Source organism: Truncatella angustata (genome assembly GCF_020726525.1).
Source record: "Truncatella angustata strain MPI-SDFR-AT-0073 chromosome Unknown BKA67scaffold_15, whole genome shotgun sequence".
Taxonomy (NCBI): domain Eukaryota; kingdom Fungi; phylum Ascomycota; class Sordariomycetes; order Amphisphaeriales; family Sporocadaceae; genus Truncatella; species Truncatella angustata.
In genome coordinates, this window is record NW_025763395.1 from 4,454 (window position 1) to 25,782 (window position 21,329).

A 21,329-nucleotide genomic window follows, 5' to 3' on the forward strand; every position below is an offset into this window, starting at 1 on the left:
ATGGTTCCACGGCTGTCTCGAGGAACTGAAGACTGCCTCAAGTGGAATAATTTTATTGATTTGGTAAAGCAATTCTATGACGCCGACGAGCAGGTTGAGATTGGCACACACGCGATTAAGTTCAAGGCAGGCGAGCACCCTTCACTGCCTGTCGAAGGACACAAATTCTTGCGATTTAGTTCAAAGGTTTCTGGAAGGATTGCAAGGGAGACTGGGGTCGAAGCCTTTATCCAGAAGGTCACAATTATGGCGAAAGCTTCGTTCGGCGCTCGCATTCAGTTCTGGGATGAGAGTGATGACCAACTTGGCTTTTATGACTGGACAAGCGTCCATGCCTCGATCAAGTCGTACATGCAAGTAAGAAATGCCTTTGCTCCACCTCTCTTCTCTTCTTCTGATCTGTCAGGGTACTTCCAAGCCAGAGTTCCCGCTGTCCGATGGTATCATAAGTGCCCAATGCGCCAAAGGTACAGACTTGTACGAGGTGGTGGAGATTGCCGGCCGTGGCAAAGGGCTCGTAGCTAAAGTCAACATTCCGAAGGGTATGCGAATCCTTTGCGAGAAACCCCTTCTCATCGTCGCGAGCATGCCACCACATCTGGTTCACGACACGGTCGCCAGGAAGCTTAAAACATTGTCCAAGAATGAGCAACGGCAACTTCTCTCTTTGCACAACAATTTTCCAGGCCAGTACGCCTTTGATGGTATCGTTAGGACCAATGCACTCCCTTGTGGTCCTAATTCCCGTGTGGGCGGTGTCTATCCCAAGATATGCCTCATCAATCACAGCTGCATCCCGAATGCCCACAACAATTGGAACGAAGAGGCTCAACACGAGACAATCCATGCTGTTAGGGATATTTCGGTCGGTGAGGAAATCATGATATCTTATGATATGTCCTTACCCTCGGATGCTCGTTGGGTGAAGCTGAAAGCCTCGTTCGGATTCCAGTGCCGTTGCGAGCTTTGCGCTCTTCCTGCTGAGGAAATGATCATGAGTGACGCGCGCCGTCTTCAAATTGGAGACCTCAATACTATGATTGGTGATCCGATGACGATGCTGAGAAACCCACTCAAAAGTCTTACAGCATGCCACGATTTATTCCAGGTTCTCAAGAAGGAGTATGGAGACGCGGCGACTGCGCTCCTGGCAAGGCTTTACTACGATGCCTTCCAGATCACCGCCGCCCATGGAGACCAGGCTCGAGCAAGTGCATTCGCCGAGAAAACGTACATGGCACGGGTCGAATGTGAGGGCGAAGACAGCCCACTAACTCAGAAGGTCAAAGACTTTATGCAGAATCCAACCAAACACATCACTTTTGGTGCTTATTCTAATGAGTGGAAAAGCGCCAAGACCGGGGGACCGAAGAAGCTGGATGCGGCAAGCTTTGAGAAGTGGCTGTGGAAATTGTCGAACTAAGTCCACTGAGTTGCAAAAGCTAAAAAAGACACTGACGTCTCCGTATCAACTGGAAACCACTCGTGAAACTCCTCAAACATTCGAGATCTTATCTTCACTAGCTCTTTTCTATTATGCTGTCATGCAGTCCATACAATGAAAATCAGGTTCAGCTTCCAGATTTTAGTGCAAAAACATTTTTAGGCCAAGTCCCTATGGGGCTAGTCCACAGTGTGAAATCTAGTGCTTGGAGTTAGCTTGTTCTCATAAGCCTGACAGAAAATGATGCGAGTGAGCCTGGTTCAACCACTGTACCACGAGGCAAAAGCTTCGGTAATGAGCGAACTTGCTCATTACTACCCTGTTCCACAATATATAGTTACGCCGCACAAAGACCCAAATGTGCATCTGTAACATCTGCGCGCGCCAGAGTGTTGTCTTCGTGATAGATAATCTTTTCTAGAGAGGAGGTTTGACCAGCCCCAGAGATCAAGCTGTATACTCAGTTCAGCGTAAAGTATCTCGAGGCATCTCGAGTAGATGCCTTGGGCCTTGATGCCTGAGGACCACGAGCCTCCATGTTGCTCTTGCCTGAGGAACACCAGCTTCCACGCGGCACATGTCCTGGGCTTAGTCATTCCATCCCTCCATCATGGTCAAATATCTATCCACAATGTAATATATTGAAAGGGGGACGCGGCGCAATGCATTGCATATCCTGCGACTCAACACCCAGCTCAACTCAGACTTGTGTAAATGAGGCGGAGAGATTGAATCAATTGGTAAGTAAATATCGATCTCAGGCGATAGATCAACTAATCGTATATTGGCGTTAAAAGGCTAAACTGTAATTATTATTAATATTTGCACTTTTTAAGAGGGCTGTTAAAGTGCTTTCTATTCTGAGGTGCTTAACTATCATACCTCTTTAAATATTATCTTATCCATGCCTCCTTCCTCCGCGATAGGGGCAATTGATAGCATGACTGGCGTGGATACGACCTGCAAGCCAGTTTAGACCATGCTGCCCTTCACATGAGCAACCTCGCAGTGGAGGTGGAGGTTCCTCGCGAGACCAAAATAGATAGATGCAGACGACGGCAACCGCAGCGACTACTAATGGTGCAGCCATAACGAGGAAAAGCCTAACGCATAGAAGACTACCGGAAGTTGAAAGTCAGCAAAGCTGATAATTGGGAAAGACCTTGAAACCAAGCGAATAAAGAGTATCATAGAGTAGATAATAAGGCTCTGGATCTACCGGCCCCTCAATGTGCCGAAAAGTCCAAGGTTAGGCAGCTGAAGTAAGGCAGCCAGATAACGTGACAAACGATGGTGTAACAACAAGGGAGCAGGAGTTTGGAGCAAACACGTGACCATTTCCAAAAACCTGGTGGAGGGGTCTTTTGATCTGTCGGGAGTGGGGGCGGAAACATGCGTATTCAACCAATTAACAAAACAACTGTACTGCCTATTACAACGCCGAATATCTTAGATAGGTGTATCTAATGCTCTGATCAGATGGCTTCTGACATAGCTGCGTAATCCGCGTTCCGAAGGCTCGTCGTTGGCGTGCGTTGGCTTTGTTGCGATGCTGACTGTGAAATGAGGCTACAAAGTCTTCATATGAACCGTGCGACACTTGTCACTCCCCATGTTATATATATTGCAGTCTTCCAGTTGATTTGCAGCACTCCTATGCTCTCCTCTAGCATGCTTTTCATGCCATTCGCGCGCGGCATTGACTGTTACGTGCGTACATTCACGTTCCCGTAGCAGCGCCTTGGTGTAATCGACATCAGCCGTTTTCAACTCCCTTCTCAGCATCAAGAGTTCTTATCATCCAAGCAGCACCAGCCAAGGACATTAATTACCTATGAAAGATAAGTAAAATAAGGATGCCGAGGCGGTGGACGGATCTGCAAAGTGAGGGATAGATATAACGAATTTTCGACACCCTGTCTAGTGGGAATTAAGAGCCTAGGGAAATGATAAGTGCATACAGGTTGCTTACTTTTCTACTATACTTTGTATTCTCCATAACGAATGAGAGTCGCGGAGTTAATTGGCGCATTATAATTAGAGACTGAAGGCTGAAGATTGATGAGACTGAGGATTAATGGACACTGAAAGACTGAAGATAGAGGACTGCTAGCAATAGCTTTTTGCTGCAGTCCCTCTTTGTTCTATGTTTACTAGAATGTGCCATTGATTAATGATGCGATTTGGTGCAACGTCATAAAACTAGATGCGAGGCAGCTGAACTGAATCTCTTAGGTTGATTAATGTTTATGTACTTATTGTAAGTAGTGACACTTCTCGACTATCAACAACCAAATCCTGCTTTTGTTCGAGTGGATGCAGTGTTGGTGTTCTGCATCTCCAAAGTGAATGCATTTGTTTAAATGCAGGTCAATCCACTAAGAAGTCGTCCTGTTGCATGGCTTGAACCAACACCCCAGTGGTTGTGATTCGTTGTTGACTTTGATAAAGAGAGGTGGTCTTCCGCCGAATGGCAGATCCAAACGTATTGCCATACTTTCACACAATCCTCGTTTTCATGGACCACTTAACTCACTACCCTAACGCCATGCCATACCTGGAGAAGACCTTCCCCTGGAAGCTTGTTTCGGAAATGCTCAATTCCAGTCTCTTGTCATACCGGGACTTTGGTCGGATTGAAGACACTCAATTTCCTAGACCTGATAAGGAGTTGCCTCGTCCACTACCAGAGGATTTCGCCATGAAAGGGCTGTTGTGGATGGAAAGATACTACCCTGTGGATTGGTTCACGAACGAAAATATTGATGACGACGAGAAATACTTCGAAGTCGCTTCCATGACAGAAGAGAGGAAGGAGCGAATCCTTTGGCTAGGATGTCGCCTCGCCAGTCGCCAAAGAGGACTAGTATACAACACGGAATCTCACCGTTTTACAATTCTCCCCGCATTTGAAAGGGACATCAGTAGAGCCAGTCGGCTCATAGCTGTAGACAGGTACGTCTACAAGGTAAATAACGCTTCCTCCGCGTCGGCCTCTTCTGCCTCTAGTTTGCGTTACTAAACAAGCAGTCTCGTGAGAGAAGAAGCCACGAAGGTTCCATTACAAGACCGACCAACACGGATAAACTCCGCACAACGAGAAGACTTCTCATCCATTTTGCACGCCAGGTTTTGTCGAAAGCATCTAGTGCACGGCATATCGGTGATTAAACCAAATAATTCAACGGCAGTAGCCAGAGCAAGACGGTTCAGCGTTTTGCGAGATTTCGACTTTTCAATTCGACTTGACATGATGAGCATGTATCACGAAAACATGAACAACAGGAGGAAACTTACCAAACCAACAAAGGCGCAAGGGCGACCTACTTATATGACCAAGTCTTAGAGGGCTAAGACTAAGAGAGGGATGACCTGATGTCACGAACGCAGGCTATACATGCGACCTTAAGTGGCATAGCTGCGGGCACGCCATGTGGAGACAGTTGGAGCCTTAAACGGGGTATGAGACAAAGGACCCAGGTCACGTGACGAATATTGGATCACTGCCAAGGACAGTAAGCCATACTATAAGGATCACTTGGGATCACGGTGAGCCAACCGTGAGCCTCACTGCTAAGGACAGTGAGGCAGGACATCAGTGAAGGAATGAATGGATATAATATGGATTAAGTTTCCTACTCTACATAGACAGTCATTACTTCAGTGATCAATCTAAGCATCTATCTTACTTTTAGGTGAAGCTAAAGCTTTGACGACTACACTTGTAAATCTCTATTACTTAGTATACTCTAAAGGTCTATCTCTATAGTCTTCTCTTTGCGGCTAGCATATCTTGTTAGCATAAACCCCCCTTGCATTATATTATTTGCGGTTGTGCAACCCGATAGTATAATCGTCACAAGCTTACGTGTTCTTAGAAGTAACTATAATCACCTAGGTATAAACGCGTGCTCGGGGAGCACTGTGGTTTAAATGGCTATGAGGGATAGTTACGGTCATTATATTAGCTACTTAATAGTACCTATACTATCATTTCACGCTTAGAGCGTTACACTTACGATCCCATGCTTAGGCGAGCACCGTATTCACTATCCTATGCTTTAGTAGATTTAGGCTCTTCCTTTCAGTGCATTACACCAGACCTTTACTAGAATAGTCCTCTATATCAACTGTAGAAACTGTTATAATTAGACTTAGAAAGGTTAATAAACTTCACTCACGGATTTTCAATGAACTATACTCCTTGTCTTTTAAACGACTAGTGTACGAAATAATGAACTTTAGTAAAATTCATTGAACATTTAATAATAAGGTGAATAGTCACCCATTTCTCTATCATGGCTCCTTCCTTCTTATCTCGTCGCTCTTTCACCGTTTCCTATACAAAACCTCTATCATGGCCATCTCAAGATTCACAAACAATTCCCATCGTCTTTCTAATCCTAACATCATTTACATTAACGATGACAGCAGCGGCGAAAGTAGTGACGAAGACTATATTGCTACGTGTCATACCACCAGGAAAAGCATTCCTAACGTCGAACTAGAGTTTGGTGGCAGCAACTCCATTAACGCATACGCAGCCAGTGTGTCACTGGCATCCGATAACGCTGATGCCATCATTACTGCTACTAGATTCGAAGTCCCCAACGACCTAAGTAATATACCCAACGCTACTACGTCCTTTAATAAGGATGCTCTTAGTACAGAAACGTATGAGCCCGTTATCTGTTCTCGTAACAACAGTGTCAGCAGCAGTGACATATTCACGTTCGAAGATACATACAATGAACTTCAAACTTTAAAGTAAATTGTCGCAGCGTTGCTACTCAAAACTCTGTTGTTATGGCTTCGCGGGCACCTAGAAGCCCTCTGCACGAGGATAGCTTGTAGCATTAGTGAAACGTCCATGACCTCATTGAAGTAACATAGCAACCGATGCACTATCATTGTCATGGTAGGAAGTTTCGAGGCTGCGGTTGTATAGGACGTGCTTTTTGGTAATCAATGTATCTCTGAACCAGAGACTAGGCCTGTGATCTATTTGTTTCTGGCAAATCTAGAATTGAATCCTAGCATAGTAAAATGCAATAATTACCACTTCAAACCCCCTCGTGCAACGGTCTCTGCAAATGTGATGAGATGTGCGTCATCATATTGCTTCAACTCTTGCAAGTCAACACCGTACCCTACATCCCTCTGCCATATTTGAGAGGCTATAATAAGATCTCCTTCATCCTCCAGTTTTTGCGCCTCCTCGGCAGTGCGATATTTAGCCTTGATAGGTCCATGGCTGCTGTTAGAAAGAATCTGAACAATCTCATCGATGGTGAGGCTTTCGGCGGCCAAAGGAATTGTCTTTCCAGAATACTTTGAGGGTAAATCAAAGGCATCCGCGCAAAGTCTGGCGATATCCGTGAGGTGAATTAAGTCCAAGCGAGTATGTGGCTTATAAGCCACTACTAGCTCCTTTTTATCAGTGAGACCAGGAAACATATAATCGGTATACGGCTTGTCGAAATTCTGCACGAAAAATGCCGGTTGCATAATAGTCCAATGTACGAACCCAGCACTGCGGATCCTGTCTTCGATCAGGGCTTTGTTAAGCCAATAATCCGCTAATGGGTAGTCCTTGCGCCATCTGGGAAAATTTTCATGATCTCCTGTCCGCGCCACGCTGGTATACACCATATGTATCACGCCGGCCTCTTTGGCAGCCTGAATGACGTTGGTCGCATGAAAAACTTCACTACCCAAGGCTCTCAAGACCAAGAACACGCCGTCCACATTCTGCGCTGCAGATCGCAACACATTAATATCATCCAAGTTGCCTGCGTGGATAATAGCACCACGGCCCGACAACTCTTGGGGAACTGGGCTCGAAGGTTCTCGGGTAAAGATATGGACCTTATGGCCACGACGTAAGAGTTCTGAGGCTAAAGCCGAACCCTGCTGTCCGGTTCCACCAATGACGAGAATAGACTTGGACATGATCGAAGAAAGATTGTGAAGACTGTGATGTGGATGAAGATTGGTGGTCGCATGAGCGGAAGATTTGTGATTCTCAGTCACCCTTTATACCCTGCGTTCATTATCCGCCAGACGTTGTGAACTTGAACTACGAAGTCCAATTTTGAGACAACTTGATGCAGACGGACATTTTTCGGTCGGGCTAGATCCGACAGACGATGTTGGAGGAGCACTGGTACTTCATCCACTGTGTTTTGCTAAGATATTAGTGGTCAGTAAATGGCCGCGTGGATTGGTTGGCTATAGAGTGGCGGCCAATTTTCGGCCAATTTTCCAAGCACACAAGCCCAGGTAAGCCGATCCTATCTTACAAAGCAAGCGTCCTACAAAATTCATAGAGGCCATTACGAGACGTATTTCTGCATCACAACAGAACTCAAACTCAGGAATTTTTACAAATCACTAGGTAGATTTAAGTGCCGTGTATTTCTCTTGGACGTCATTCATCAGGTCGGATTTGAGATGACCAACTGCAAAAACTGCGCCGTCTAGCATCACGACTCACATTCACAAATCAGTCCAGGAACCAGCTACCATTCTTGATTTTCTTCAGTTTTTTATATCAAGACCTCCCTGCTAGTACATCATCCAAGCTTTCAAGTTGTTCTAGCAGATGTTCCAAAGTTTGATTCGTTGCGTCGGTCGTTCCGTAACCTACTCCAGACACGCTTCTCAACTCATCGATATAGGCGGCACCCATGTCTCTTGCCATCTTAAGAAGATTGTGTCGATTTGCATCGATAGTTGAGCGTGGGAAATGGGAAAGAACCTCCACAACATCGCTGTAGCAAGCTCATGTTAGCATCTTATCCACAATTGAGGTCCTAGGTTCCTTGCTCTGAACTCTACCATTCATACCGCACCTATGAATGTTGTATAGTACAGACAGTTTGCCTCAGTAAGAAGCTTGGAAGCCAAAATCGACATACTTGACTATGATTTGGTGTGTAGGATGTCGCAAACTCGATGAGGCAAAGTGCTGGAGGAAGTTCGACTTCACGTAAAGACTGCTCACCAGAATGTTTACCATCTGTACCTCGTGGCCAAACGTTGTCCGGAGGTCGCGAGATAAGGTACCCCTCCAACGCAGCTCCGGGGGAAGGTCGTCTATAACGTGCTGGATATGATCGATCCCAAGACGTAATGTCTCATCAGGGGTCTGATGTATTCTGTTCTGTTTGGCATGACGCCATGCCAGAAAGATGTTGACATATGCCTTGAGGCCAGAAACATAGTCTATTTTGTCTTCATCAGTCTGGGCTATCTCTGTGGAAATGTCCAAGTCTTGCTCGAGCCCGCTATCGCTGACCGATTTTGGGAGGAGCTGGGCGAAGGGTTCGTCCAAGGAATGCAAGTTTAAGTATGACTGGACATTTGTGTTCGCTCCACTTAAATAGAGTCAGGTTATAAAATCCTTAGGAGGACGGAGTACTTACAGATCCAACGCCATCAAAATACAATAAAGTCTTTTCGAAATTTCCTTATCATGAAGTGACAGCTCGTCAAGCTTGTGTGCCATGAGCCACTGAACTCCAGCCATAGACTCCTTAATGGCATGAAAAAGTGGAAAGTCGGCGCAAACATACTTATCCCTTAATAAAGTCCATGCCACGTTGTATTGAGCAATGCACCAGTCGAGAGTGCATTCGTCAATGACGAGTAAATTGTGGTGCTTGATGAGATGGAGACAGCGTAAAGCTGTCGCTTTCCCATATCTCTCCGAAGCACTCTCACGGAGCGTCATGTTGGTTGCAGCACATACAGAAAGCACGAGGGCGACGAAGATTGGATCCCTGTCTGCTTCATCACTTTGTATTCTCGACAGGAACCATCGTCTATGCAGTAATGGTATTAGTGGATGCATAAACTTGAACCAGTCATCCAAAATTTGAAGCAGTAGTGTCTTAGGTCCTAGCGAGAGAAGAATCTCAGATCCTTTAGAAAGAGTTGAATGTACTGCGGAGGGAGATGCATGTTCGTCCAGGCTTGAGGTCGACGAAATGCTGGGTGTGATCGTCGAAATGGGTGGGGCCGCCAGGCGCCCATTCACCCGATCACCTGAAGCATAGCTAGGAAATTATCAGGAATAGGGCGGCATTATGTGATGACCATTCAACTTACCGATTTGGCCTACCTCTCTTACGATTCGGGGCGGTCTGAGTACAACTGATTCCAAGGGCGATGCAGCCATCACAAGCCGGGGAACCGTCAATTTTTCGACGACACTTGTGACTGTTTGTTAACAAATGACAGACATCCAACATGCTGCACTAGTAGTAATACCTTGATCTTTCTCTTGCGACAAATATCGCATGCTCTCTGGATATGTGCCGGGCTGACGGCTTGCTGGTGGTCAAGGCTAGTCATGACATGTAGGTTAGTAATGTCGGTAATAGCCCGGGGTCCCTGGCTCTTTACCAACGTTAGATGCTAGGAAAGGGTCGCCAGCGGCCGAAGCGTAGAGAGAAGGATTGGCAATCTATCCGATCTGAGCAAAGGAAATATTCCATGTCCTGGGGCTACTGGCCGGCCGGATTGCGCATGAATTTCGGATAATAGTTTAGTCATTGGGACTAGCGCCATGATGGACACCTCTTAAATCGGACCTAAGGCGGAGAGTTTTCGGATCATTTCTAGCTGTTGTCACTTACGTTATCGTTTGAGGTCTTAAGTTAAAATCTCAACTTCGTTGTCAGTAAAAATTGAGTGTTTCTCATCACGACTGGTGGATAAGTTGTAGTATAGCGATTGTCCTATGGAGAATTAAAGTAGCATCTTTTTGAGGAGAAACATTTACTAATTTTGTACGTGGATCCCGGGACTCCAGAGTATTGATACACTTCTGTAAACTGAATCGGACTTTTCCAGACATTTCAGGCTTTTAAAATTGTCCGATACTCAACTTCATGTGCAACAGAGAGACACTATGGCTTTTTAGTTTAACCCTGATTCGTAAGCACTTAGCACACTTGATATCACTTCCATGACACGAACCGAGACCTGATCTCATTCCATGCAGATCTTGCCACTGAGGTGTATGTAAGTTGTACCACAGTAGGAGGCGCATCGTCGGCGGGGTGGTGGGACTCGGCTAGCGGTGATCGGCCTGTGGAGCTATCGAGCTACTTGTTGTCATTACCGTCATGGGGATGTGTGGGGTTTTTGCAGATACAAAGTACTAGGTTAGGTTAATCAACGAATAGGCTCTAGGCGCCTTGCCGTAAACTTTCGCACTCGTTGGAATACAGTACGTGATGATAGTGAGAACCATGGTGCCTGCGTTGGTTCGACGTGACAAATGTCGTGAGGCTGAGCTCTTATAAGCAGCCAACCCCGCACAGGACAATCAACGTACTGTACAGTACAGCAATGTTGTTCAACTCATCAGAAAACTCAGTGTCAGGTATAATGTAATGGAACTTGTTGATGCAATGACTAGATTACAGACCTTGGTCGCCGGTTCGTTGTTCAAGCAGAATCCGATTGTTCTTCGAAGGAAGCAGGTGCGCTAGGAGCTAGGCTAGGCTAGACTGATAGTGCCATGAGCTGCAATTTAGCGGGCTGCGGAGTGTAGCGCACAACCGTAAAATTCGAGCTGCAGGGTGTCGGTTGGTCATTGATGTTTGGCAGACCAGAGCAACCATGTCTACTGTACAGTAAAGTAGTGGAGACAAAGTACTTTGAGGTCCTGCAAGGGATGATGTATCCACCAAGAGGGATCAGGTGGTGGGATGCCACAAGAATACCGGCATATCTAACAGCCCTCGATAAATTCTTATTCAAAACACCAACGCAAGCCAGTTTCTTAGATAACGTTCCAACGCTCGTCTCGCAACTGCTATTTTAACGCTGAAAGGCAGGAGAAACTGACCAAATTCTCAGTAAGTACGTGTTGATTAACCGAAGCTAAGTATGGAGCCATTCGATCCGAGCCTTGACGTCCTCCCGTTTGACCAATGCATCCCATGGATGCCTTCTCCACTACATTGTTCTCCGTCTGTATCAGAGCTTGGAAGTCCCAGTCAACCCCATCTAGGTCCCGATTCGCTTCGTCATGGTACGTATGTATCGCATAGTCGAGTTGTCCTCCCATTCATGGATGCGACTTCTTAGGAGAGAAACCTGCCAAACGACGAGAATAGACCTAGACACATTCGCTACACGCTGCAATGGAATTTAACAGTCAACGGAAGAGCCACTGCGAAAGACACGGAACAGGATATCACAATCTCTCCCATTGACTTCTGGAACACAGACCTACATGACAAGATCGACAAGCTCGTGGCAAGAAACCGTGTTACTCACGCTGCCGCTCAAGTCTATGAGACCAGCTTGACAGTGTCAGTCAACGAGAGACATGAACTTGATCTTGCAAAGCGGGCGGAACAGCTTGACATCAAATGGCAGGAGATTGTGAGACATCTACAAAGATGGAGCTATTATCTCCGGTTTGGAAAGCGACTGCTTTTGATGATCGCTTTCAAGCTCTCTAATAAGAATGGGCCTGGAGCCAGCGTGGGAGGGCGTAGACGTGGACACCAATCGGCTACTACAGTACAGCTTTTGTAACGTGCTCTACAGCTGGATGCAGAGGAACAATCAACCGATGAGCCGTCTATTTGGCGACATGTGTATAACCTCATGCGATGTCCCGGGCCCCCTTGTAAACTTGGACCCCACTGCTGGCGTGATATGACTACTGGTCGACACTATAAACTCAACTCGTACCATTTTAATCGCCTCATAGAGTATGTGAGGGAAGGACATCGGCTCGAGGTACATAAAGATGTGCCCAGAGAAATCCAGCAGTAGCTCTACAATAAGCCAAACCACGATGAACGTTTGACTAGTAATCTCCAACGAGTGAATGGTCCGGTGAGTCTCTGCCCAAACAAAACCGAGGCACTCAAGGTGCAACATTTCGGCTTCTAGTCCGTCTTGATCTCGTCGGAACGAGAGACGAAAACGTCGTTAAATATCTATCTTGCCAAGCATCACAGGTGGCCAAGGTGCAACATACTCATACTCGCAGCCACGCTGGCCAGCTTAGTAGAAGCAGCCACCCCTGCTCAAGCTCCAACGCTACGGGCACAACAACTGTTGTTCTCCCAGCCGGTACAGTCATAGGCTCCGTGGTCAATGGCGTCGAATACTGTCGCGGCATCCCCTTTGCCCAACCTCCCACTGGTTCTCTGAGACTGTAGCCCCCAGTACGCCTCGAGACTTTCGGCTCGGTCCAGGCTACCGGTGTTGGCCCCGCATGTCCTCAAATGACAGGGTTAAACATCACGCCACTCTTGCTTGATGTGATTATCCTGCCCGACGTCGAGGAGACTCTATACTTTGGAACGTCATTGGGTGACGAGACTGAAGATTGCCTCACCATCTCGGTCATGCGGCCAGAAGGCACCGCAGCTGCTGCGAAGCTGCCTGTTCTCTTTTGGATATTCGGCGGAGGCTTTGAGACGGGTAGTCCACAGGCTTACAACGGATCGGTCCTTATCCCCCAATCAGTAGGTCAGGGCAAGCCGATGATTCTTGTAGCCGTCAATTATCGCCTCGGTGATTTTGGATTTCTTGGAGGCAGTGAGGTTTTGGCCGATGGGGCAGCCAACCTAGGTCTGCTCGACCAGCGTATGGGTCTAGAGTGGGTGGCAGACAACGTTGCGGGGTTTGGTGGTGATCCCGATGCGGTCATCATATGGGGTGAGAGCGGTGGCTCTATGAGTGTTTTTGATCAGCTTGCAATTTTTGATGGCAACAACACTTCCAAAGGCCGGCCGTTGTTCCGAGGTGCCATCATGGATAGCGGCAGTATAACACCCACCGAACCAGTGGACAGCGCTAAAGCCCAGGAGATCTTTGACACAGTGGTCGAAGCAGCGGGATGTGCGTCAGTGGCAGATTCAGGTAAACTCGAATGTCTACGAGGGATCGGCTATGAAACGTTCTTAAAGGCAACGAACAGTGTCTCCACTTACCTGAGCTATAGCTCCCCGGCATTCAATTATGCTCCTCGCCCAGACGGTCGGACTCTCACTGCCAGTCCGGAAGTCCTTGCTGAGACAGGGAAGTACGCAACGGTCCCGATAATCATCGGCAACCAGGAGAATGAAGTAAGTGCGTCGTTGCAATGTCGTATACATAACGCAATGAACTAAACGTAGGCTGAGGGAACAATATTTGCTTTATTCCAGACCAACATCACACCAAAGCAGACTTGATCTTCTATCTCAACGATGTCTTCTTCCATAATGCGACAAGTGATGAGGTCGCAGCCCTCGTCGATACCTATCCCGATAATCCCGACAGCCCCGCAGGCATAGGCGCGTCAAACGCTACCTACCCAGAATTCAAACGGCTCGCTGCCATTCTGGGCGACTGGGAATTAACATTCATGTCCCGGCTCCTCTTGGAAACGTTCCCCTTCAATGTACCTGCGTGGTCATACCAAGCGACATACGCAAATGGGACTCCAATTCTCGGTACTTACCATAGTACCGATGTGCCTCATCTGTTCTACGAGACCGATGATGTTAGCACGGCCATTCAGGCTCTGTATATCTCATTTGTGGATTCTTTGGATCCCAACAACTACGCGGCCGGGACTGCTTGCGGGTACTTGACTCCCTGGCCAACGTGGCAGGAGAGAAAGCAGCTATTAGAGCTTGGAGCTCAATCTACCCGGCTTATATATGATGATGCGAGGGCTGCTAGCTTTGACTACATCCAGGCTCATTTGAAGACCCTGCGCTTGTAATTGTAAAGCTAAGTTGAGAAATGATATTTCTTAATATAAGGATTCGTAATATATATGTGACGGGCCATGGCCCGGCATAGGGCCTCGGCACCCCTTCGGCCAACTGGTGGCAAGACGGACCCACGAGTACGGTTCAAAGACCTAGAAGCTCGGATCACCGAAAACCCCTTCAAAAAATCAAGATCGCTCACGAAAGGACGTGTTTCCTTCCTTTCTTTCGCTAGGTAAGAATACTCGTATATAGTAGGAAAAAGACCGTTGAATAAACCTCTTGAACGCTTATATTATTCTAACCTCCCTCTTGAGATATCGATGAGTGCCTTTGCCGTCATGCGGGGCCAACTTTTGCCTACACTAAGTATACACACCCAATTTCGGACCCACGAGATGCAGCGATTCTCATTGGAGTACTCAATCTTCTGCAATACTCCACTGGCGCGCTAGTTGATCAGCGAGACTGAATGATAAGACTCAGCCCCCACCTTAGGGTGTCTACACAAATTAGGAGGCAAGATATCATAAACCTTCTCCGGTCTAGTACGCTAGGCGGGCCCTGTCGTAGACCGTGACTCTCTATGTCAGTCCGGTAGCTGCATTTCACACTTTCTGAGATATATCGTCCATACTGTTTTTGCGTCGCTTTCCTAATGTACAAAGTAGGGAACGATATAATTAAGTAGTTATTACTCCTTCAAATGTTTTTTAAACATTTATTAAGTATATTAAAAGTGGATCTATTAGGGATTATTCCTAAGAACTTAAAGTTCTTAAGTTTTCTTTCGTCTTTAGAGACATTTCGAGACTCTTTTACCATATCCATACAGTGCATCGTGTTATAAAGGTAAGCGATCCAGTGGTCGGTAAATTTCAACCGTTTGCGCGGCAAATAGCCCTCCTAGTAAGTCTAGCCACGCGTGGCCCACACCGACGTAGAGAGTTGAGCTGACGTATACGGGAATACTTGACAAAGGGTGACATTGTCGAAGGTAAGGTGTTCCTGTGAGTAGGATCTCTACTTGCTAATCCCTGGTAACTCATACGAGGCGTCTTTACCAGCCGCCACTACTAGCGTTAAATATGCACCAGAATGAATCTTATCCATCTGAGCAATTTGGCTCTTTTTCATTAGGCCATCGCTATTAATACACTATTCGGTGCTGTCAGATAAATTTCTCCAGTCATGCTATTAGATTAGGGTGTACGCATCATCTTACCAGTTTGTCCACCTAGAGATACTGCTCACCAAGTGATCTGGTTACATTGATAGCGTCATCCACAACTCGAGAAACGCCGAGTTCAGTTTTGGTATTGCCCCAGATCTACGACAGAGCAAAATATCTGCAACTTGCAGGCGCCTCGATCAGCATCAACGTTTCCGAGGAGCACTCGATAACCCGCAGTCCTTGCACCGCGCTGCTGCCGCCAGCGATAGTTTGCAGGTTTTCCAATGATGTCTAGTGCACTGCTCTAACAAGCTGTTGATTAGTTCAAAATCGGCTTCTGTCGAAACTTTCCACGGCCCGGCTTCAAACACTTGCTTTCAAGATAGCTGAACAGCCACCCTCGTACCAATGCTGGGCAATACGATGTCCGTCTATTTCGTCGCGGAGCTTGGCCATGCGTACGAGAAACAGCAACGTATAGTCTAGGCGCTCTGTCAAGTCATGCTTACGCACGACGCGGTGCATAATTGCGCGTGACGGTACGATGGTAACTAGGCGACAAGGCTGGTTTCAAAAGCTATCGGGTACAATTCGAGCGATTAGCCGACACACAGGACAAGGCGAGTTGCTCAGAGCGTGTCGGTCTACGTAGAATTGATCCGACACGGGTCTCCCTCCACTGGATACTGGCAGATCATCAGCCAGTTTAGTCCATTCTATGCGATGGCAACAATGGCACAAGGTAAGGCTAACGTCAGTAGAGGAAGTTGCTGCCACCCGCTCCCTTGCCAGGGTTTGACTTTCGCTGGGATCCCTCTTACCTTTCTGCAAGCTAAGAGGATATCTAATACGCAACTTTTGAGAAGATGTGCATTCCATGACTGATCAGAAGTGCTCGAGGACGTTTTCAGATGTGCAGCTTTTGTTTCGCGCAGGAACGTGGGTTAGCACAACAGTCTGAGCAATGCAAGAGATCCATGGTTACCTCTCCCAACCTCGCCCTTTTGCGCCCAATTGGCCGATTAAACTCCATAATGCAAGAATACTTGCACTTCGCCACAGCTTTTGTCGAGAGCTTGTAGTATAGATACTGTAGTCTGCATAAGGCTCGGTCCTTGGGACGGACTGGAAATCGACTCATCATCATCATCATCCTCATCACCATATGATCATTTACAATCCTGTAACTAGGCTCGACCATATTCGTCATGAAATTTCGTCTATGAGCATATTGTTTGTTTCATTGAAGATTGCAGAAACCCTGGCGATAGGGTCAGCAGTACTCCCGACAGGCGTATTCAGAGCTGCTGACAAAGCAAATAAATCAAACTAAAGCTCTTGATTTCTTTGATTTACGCTAATATCGCAAATTGGTCAAGTTCATTTATTTGTATATCACACTTTATAAATCAAAGCGGAATAAAAGCTCCGGGCCAATTAGAGAGCTTCCTACGATCCGAGTGTTGTTCCGTTCCGAGGATCTTCCGCGGCAACACGCTTCTAACCACTGTTTTGATCGTAAACAACTACGCGTTACTTAATAAACACTACCTTCCTCGAAATCCTTCGCCTAACGCCGTACGCATATAATAGCTTTAAGCATATCTGGTTCTATTAATTAACGTTACGCGGTTATATATAGCTTCCTTTCACTGAAAAGCTGTTTAACTTTAGCGCTTATAACGGGGAATAAGAGAAGATCCACGGCTATTTAGTAGAGATAGGGAAACTAGCTAGCGTGGTCGTGCCACCAAAGTAACGGGTCAACGTATTTGAGCACTTGCTTTTTGGTTTTTCTGAAATATATTAAAGTAGGCTATAGGCCAATCAGCAGGCTAGCTTTAGTGGAAAATTCTCGTATTTTAACGCAGATTCCCGTTCCCTCGATGGTAAACAAAACACTAGAAGTCATCACCATTCGTGGAATCATCTGATATAAACAGTTCACGGGAATTATTATGGCAACACGCAGCTTCTTATATACTTTTCGCCTATATCGGGTTACTTTTTATCACCGAAACGGCTATTGATTTACAAATCGGTCCTATTAAACGATTTATTTATAAAGTAGGCCGAGCCGGATGATTTGCCTAGTTTACGCCAATTTATGATAAATCAAATAAATCTGGTTTGATTTGGCAGCAGCTCTGGGCGTATTGAAGGTAATGTATAAGCGCCAGCCCGATAGTTCGGGACGCTGTGCCTTACTAGTAGTTGACTTAATTGCCTTAATCAGGGGTATTATCTGAAAGTACCCACAGTAATTCTTTAAGCTCTGCTACCTCATCCGGCTGGCATTTAAAGGCAATCTCCAATCCTACGGTATCAAATTTTTACGGCAGCGTAACTTCAAGGTCTGTAGATAGTGCTACGGGTCATCTACCGACGAATGTAACGTAGGGCCCATTCCAACCCCGCGCAACCGGTCGTCATGTTTCTTATCATCCTAGCCCGCTACCGTCTATTGAACGATAAGCTTTTGGTTGGCGATGTAACATGACATTGTGTTGATCCTCGGGTAAAAACGTGCTTAAGATCTCATGCCGCCCTCACTGCCTATGTTGTAATCTTACTAAAGCTACCATCCATCAGAACATACATTAGGCTGCCGTTCACCGGCCTATTATAAAAGAAATAGAGAACTATAGCTACTTTCGCCGGGTAATACTCACCTAACGCGATGCATGGCCTTCGTCGTGCTATCATTTGTGTCGTCGTTGCAGAAGTTGCAGGAGTTGCAGGAGTTACAGGAGTTACAGGAGTCGCAGGGCAAAGACATCTGGAATCCAAGCAACAAGTCATGGAAGATGACGAACAATCAGCCCGTATGCCTCTGGAGAGAAGAGCCCTGGGTGGATAAGATGAAACTAACTTATAAACAGTTGTTCAACCAGTGTATACTATTTTCCCTCTTGGTTCTATCAATCCATTAGGGTGGCTGAAAGACCAGTTAGAGTTGGAAGCCAATGGACTTGCAGGCAATATGTTTGAGTTTTATCGTTTCGTCAACGATTCAAAGTGGATAGGTGGAACGACAGAGTACTCTATCCTAGATGAAGCATCCCCTTACTGGTTCAATGGTCTGGTACCTCTCGCCTTTGGGCTTAACAGCACTAGAATCCAAGGCCAGGTCCGATACTATCTAGACTACGTACTTGACCATCAACAAAGCGACGGTTGGCTTGGGTTCGAGACGACCCGTGAGACACGTGGCTTATGGGCACGCTGTCTGCTTTTGTTAGGTTTGATGGTAAGTCCCCCTTTCTTCTTTTCAGATGACTGAGCCTTCAACGCGTTGTATCTTGTGTGCTTCTTATCTTACGAATCGGACCATGATGAACTTCTAATCTCATGACTCCAAGCAATATGCCGAGGCCGATCCTACTCAAACCGAGAGGATCGTGGATTCCATTCATCGATACGTGGAACTGGCGCATAGCATGTTAAAAGATAATTACACGGGTCTACTCGTGAGTGAAGGTTAAGAACTCCGAAAGGCGCCAATTCGTCTAACCACCACACTCAAGGTACATGGAGACGACGTTTTTGACACTGCTGGGTTTGGCGTCGGCCGCACGCATGAGTATCACATACCTCTGCAATGGCTTTATGAAAAATACCCTCGGAATAACTCGCAAGTCATATGGGAGACTATGGAGCTCATGATCAATGGTGGTGTTTTGGTAGGTATTGTCTCGTCGTAATTTGGACCCCTTGTTGGGCATCAAGTTGATCTGAAGGCCCCGCTGTGGCAACTGACTTGGGGACTCTCTCCAATTACCCAGAGTGATAGCTGATCTTCTTCAGTGGGGTGCAGATTGGAGAACTTTCTTCGTGGACGGCGTGTATCCGACTGTTTACTATGACGGTGTTACTCCTTGGAATCTAAGCTGGGTGTTCCTACACGGGGTGAACCATGCCGAAGGTGGGTGTCGCACAGTTACGCTTGCACAACCAGGGCAGCTTATTCAGCGAAACAGGCCTCCGATATCCTCTCGCCATTTATCGCATGACTCACGATGAGAAGCTCAAGGAACAAACCCGATTCGCGACGGACCTCATCTCAAAATATCACAAGTCACTCTCTGGATCAATAATCGCGGACGAATACATCTCGGATCTCAACCCAAACCGCGGCGCCGAACTTTGTATCGCAGCGGAGCTGATCTTCTCTTGTAGGTACTGCTAAGTTGTGATGCCATACCGAGTTGACAATCGATCACGTGGCTAAAACACTTGATACCCAACCCTTCCAGAATCATGCCAATCGCATGCCAATCGACCTGATCTATGTCACCATAACTAATAGTGCTCAGTGACCTGGATTTACCAATATCTTGCGGATAACGATCTGTTAGTTCCCATCTACTGTGGCCCCGTCGCGATCGGACCAAACCAACTTCCTAGCGATGACTAATGATTTACAGTGCGGACTGGGTAGAACAGGTTGCGTTCAATGCTCTGCCAGCCTCTCTTTCTCCCGACTGGTATAGCCACCAATACGTCCAACAAGAGAACCAGCCTTGGTCCCGCAATCTCACTGAAGGATCGGCGATGTGGACTGATGTGAATTCGTATTCAAACGTGTTCGGATTAGAACCTAATTACGTAGGTCGGTTACTTTACCCTGCCTTTGCTTATTACTGACGACATGTAGCCGTGCTGCACGGTGAACCACCCCCAGGGGTATCCAAAATTCTTGGCCAACTCTTTCGTTGGAACTGAGGACGGTGGCATTGCTCATGTGTACTTGTCTCCGGGAACATTGTCGACGACGTTGAAAAATGATAATCCTGTTACCATCACTGCCACTGGCATATATCCTTTTGGGTTGAACTTGAAATACCATGTTGCCTCTACGAAAGCATTTTCGTTCTACGTTCGTATTCCGACTTGGGCAGGCAATGCGAGCAGTGTCACCGGACCAGAGGAACAGCCCCGCAAACTCATAGCCCCTACTGACAAGGGACTGCAGAAAGTCGATGTGCCTGCAGGCGAGAGCACTTTCACTGTTGATTTGAATACTCAGCCACGTGTAGAACCGAGAGCAAACAACACAGTCGGTCTGTACTATGGCGCCCTGCTGTACAGCTTGGCAATTGATTACAATGACACAGTGGTGGCGGCCCGCCAATACAATACCGAAGCTATTCTTCCGGCCAACACAACCGACGAACACTCGCATGACCATATAATGGTACCGACGAGTTTATGGAACATAGCCATCGACCCTGACCAGATCAAGGTTGTACAGCAAAATGTAATTTCGGTCGCCAATCCCGTCTGGACTTTAGGCGGTCCACCAGTAGAGTTGCGCGTGGCGGCTGTTCAGATTGAGTGGCCCCTCTTATATGACACACCCGATATTCCTCCCGTCAATCCCGTGGTCAAAGGAGAGCCCTTCAGTGCACGATTTGTTCCTTATGCCAGTGCGAAATTGCACATGGCACACCTTCCTGTTGTTTCCCTACCTTTCGTAAACCTGGAGGTTACGATATAACGGTTGCTTCTATTTCATGGAAATTATCGACATAAGAGAGCTAAGAGTTTGTCAGTGCGCTGCACGGATTCGTAGCGGGTGCTAGCTGGGACAGGCAATCTTCTAGAAATGACACAACTTCATGTCGGCGTCGGTCACAAAGTATTATCAAGAATCCTGGTGTCATATGATGTAAGATGTACCGTTACTATTTTGCCTTGGTCTGACTCAATCTTTGTCACGGTATCACGAATCATTGCCCCCGTCTTGCTTTCTAAGCGCGAGTGTCGCTGATTGTTGCTACCATGATCAAGTGTAAGACGCAAATTGAACCATAAAATCTCGCGGCAGCCGAGGGATTAGAGAGACTTCAGCTCCCCAGTATGGTAATCTTGGCCGTTTTATGCTAGTTAGTGGCCTGAGTCTTCAGTCCTCGGTCATCGCTCCTCAAGGCTCCCGTGCTAATTTTAGACCAGCCCTGTAATTAGTAAC

At 46.8% G+C, this 21,329-nt stretch overlaps 7 protein-coding genes across 7 annotated transcripts; 5 read left to right on the forward strand and 2 right to left on the reverse strand.

Annotated features, from left to right (window-relative positions):
- BKA67DRAFT_528722 (uncharacterized protein) lies at nucleotides 1-1,423 on the forward strand (the record flags this gene model as incomplete). The annotated part of the gene is made up of 3 exons (XM_046098977.1): nucleotides 1-487; nucleotides 513-956; nucleotides 1,089-1,423. 3 exons carry the CDS (start codon nucleotides 1-3, stop codon nucleotides 1,421-1,423), a joined length of 1,266 nt encoding a protein of 421 aa, XP_045950785.1.
- A 2,569-nt stretch (nucleotides 1,424-3,992) lies between these two features.
- On the forward strand, nucleotides 3,993-4,466 carry BKA67DRAFT_665470 (uncharacterized protein; the record flags this gene model as incomplete). The annotated part of the gene is made up of 1 exon (XM_046108558.1): nucleotides 3,993-4,466. The coding sequence occupies one exon, from the start codon at nucleotides 3,993-3,995 to the stop codon at nucleotides 4,464-4,466; it is 474 nt and encodes a 157-aa protein (XP_045950786.1).
- A 1,896-nt stretch (nucleotides 4,467-6,362) lies between these two features.
- On the reverse strand, nucleotides 6,363-7,639 carry BKA67DRAFT_588700 (uncharacterized protein). The gene has a single exon (XM_046104384.1). It carries the CDS (start codon nucleotides 7,394-7,396, stop codon nucleotides 6,500-6,502), a length of 897 nt encoding a protein of 298 aa, XP_045950787.1. The 5' UTR covers nucleotides 7,397-7,639; the 3' UTR covers nucleotides 6,363-6,499.
- Nucleotides 7,640-8,075: 436 nt separating this feature from the next.
- BKA67DRAFT_142907 (uncharacterized protein) lies at nucleotides 8,076-10,007 on the reverse strand. Its single transcript, XM_046095066.1, has 5 exons — nucleotides 9,557-10,007; nucleotides 8,872-9,504; nucleotides 8,745-8,823; nucleotides 8,451-8,671; nucleotides 8,076-8,217 (listed from the first exon to the last, which is right to left on the reverse strand). The coding sequence occupies exons 1-4, from the start codon at nucleotides 9,697-9,699 to the stop codon at nucleotides 8,543-8,545; spliced, it is 984 nt and encodes a 327-aa protein (XP_045950788.1). The 5' UTR covers nucleotides 9,700-10,007; the 3' UTR covers nucleotides 8,076-8,217; nucleotides 8,451-8,542.
- Nucleotides 10,008-11,489: 1,482 nt separating this feature from the next.
- On the forward strand, nucleotides 11,490-12,004 carry BKA67DRAFT_542627 (uncharacterized protein; the record flags this gene model as incomplete). Its single annotated transcript, XM_046101140.1, has 2 exons — nucleotides 11,490-11,496; nucleotides 11,619-12,004. 2 exons carry the CDS (start codon nucleotides 11,490-11,492, stop codon nucleotides 12,002-12,004), a joined length of 393 nt encoding a protein of 130 aa, XP_045950789.1.
- A 72-nt stretch (nucleotides 12,005-12,076) lies between these two features.
- Nucleotides 12,077-14,579, forward strand: BKA67DRAFT_671618 (Alpha/Beta hydrolase protein; the record flags this gene model as incomplete). Its single annotated transcript, XM_046108699.1, has 4 exons — nucleotides 12,077-12,098; nucleotides 12,428-12,570; nucleotides 12,640-13,555; nucleotides 13,609-14,579. The coding sequence occupies 4 exons, from the start codon at nucleotides 12,077-12,079 to the stop codon at nucleotides 14,193-14,195; spliced, it is 1,668 nt and encodes a 555-aa protein (XP_045950790.1). The 3' UTR covers nucleotides 14,196-14,579.
- A 3,283-nt stretch (nucleotides 14,580-17,862) lies between these two features.
- BKA67DRAFT_588720 (duf1680 domain-containing protein) lies at nucleotides 17,863-21,298 on the forward strand. The gene is made up of 9 exons (XM_046104385.1): nucleotides 17,863-18,183; nucleotides 18,241-18,608; nucleotides 18,721-18,828; nucleotides 18,886-19,041; nucleotides 19,166-19,283; nucleotides 19,339-19,533; nucleotides 19,675-19,711; nucleotides 19,786-19,966; nucleotides 20,016-21,298. The coding sequence occupies exons 1-9, from the start codon at nucleotides 18,039-18,041 to the stop codon at nucleotides 20,856-20,858; spliced, it is 2,151 nt and encodes a 716-aa protein (XP_045950791.1). The 5' UTR covers nucleotides 17,863-18,038; the 3' UTR covers nucleotides 20,859-21,298.
- The last annotated feature ends 31 nt before the right edge of the window (nucleotides 21,299-21,329 follow it).

What these genes read in the sequence shown, in the direction of transcription:
- BKA67DRAFT_588720 (XM_046104385.1), top strand. Translation starts at nt 18,039, where the DNA reads ATGCATGGCCTTCGTCGTGCTATCATTTGTGTCGTCGTTGCAGAAGTT. An exon ending in TGCTTTTGTTAGGTTTGATG is followed by an intron (nt 18,609 to 18,720) that starts GTAAGTCCCCCT and finishes CATGACTCCAAG; the next exon opens with CAATATGCCGAGGCCGATCC. An exon ending in TATCTTGCGGATAACGATCT is followed by an intron (nt 19,712 to 19,785) that starts GTTAGTTCCCAT and finishes AATGATTTACAG; the next exon opens with TGCGGACTGGGTAGAACAGG.
- BKA67DRAFT_142907 (XM_046095066.1), bottom strand. Translation starts at nt 9,699, where the DNA reads ATGTTGGATGTCTGTCATTTGTTAACAAACAGTCACAAGTGTCGTCGA. An exon ending in ATTTTGATGGCGTTGGATCT is followed by an intron (nt 8,824 to 8,871) that starts GTAAGTACTCCG and finishes ACTCTATTTAAG; the next exon opens with TGGAGCGAACACAAATGTCC. An exon ending in CCCAGCTCCTCCCAAAATCG is followed by an intron (nt 8,672 to 8,744) that starts GTCAGCGATAGC and finishes AAGACAAAATAG; the next exon opens with ACTATGTTTCTGGCCTCAAG.
- BKA67DRAFT_588700 (XM_046104384.1), bottom strand. Translation starts at nt 7,396, where the DNA reads ATGTCCAAGTCTATTCTCGTCATTGGTGGAACCGGACAGCAGGGTTCG.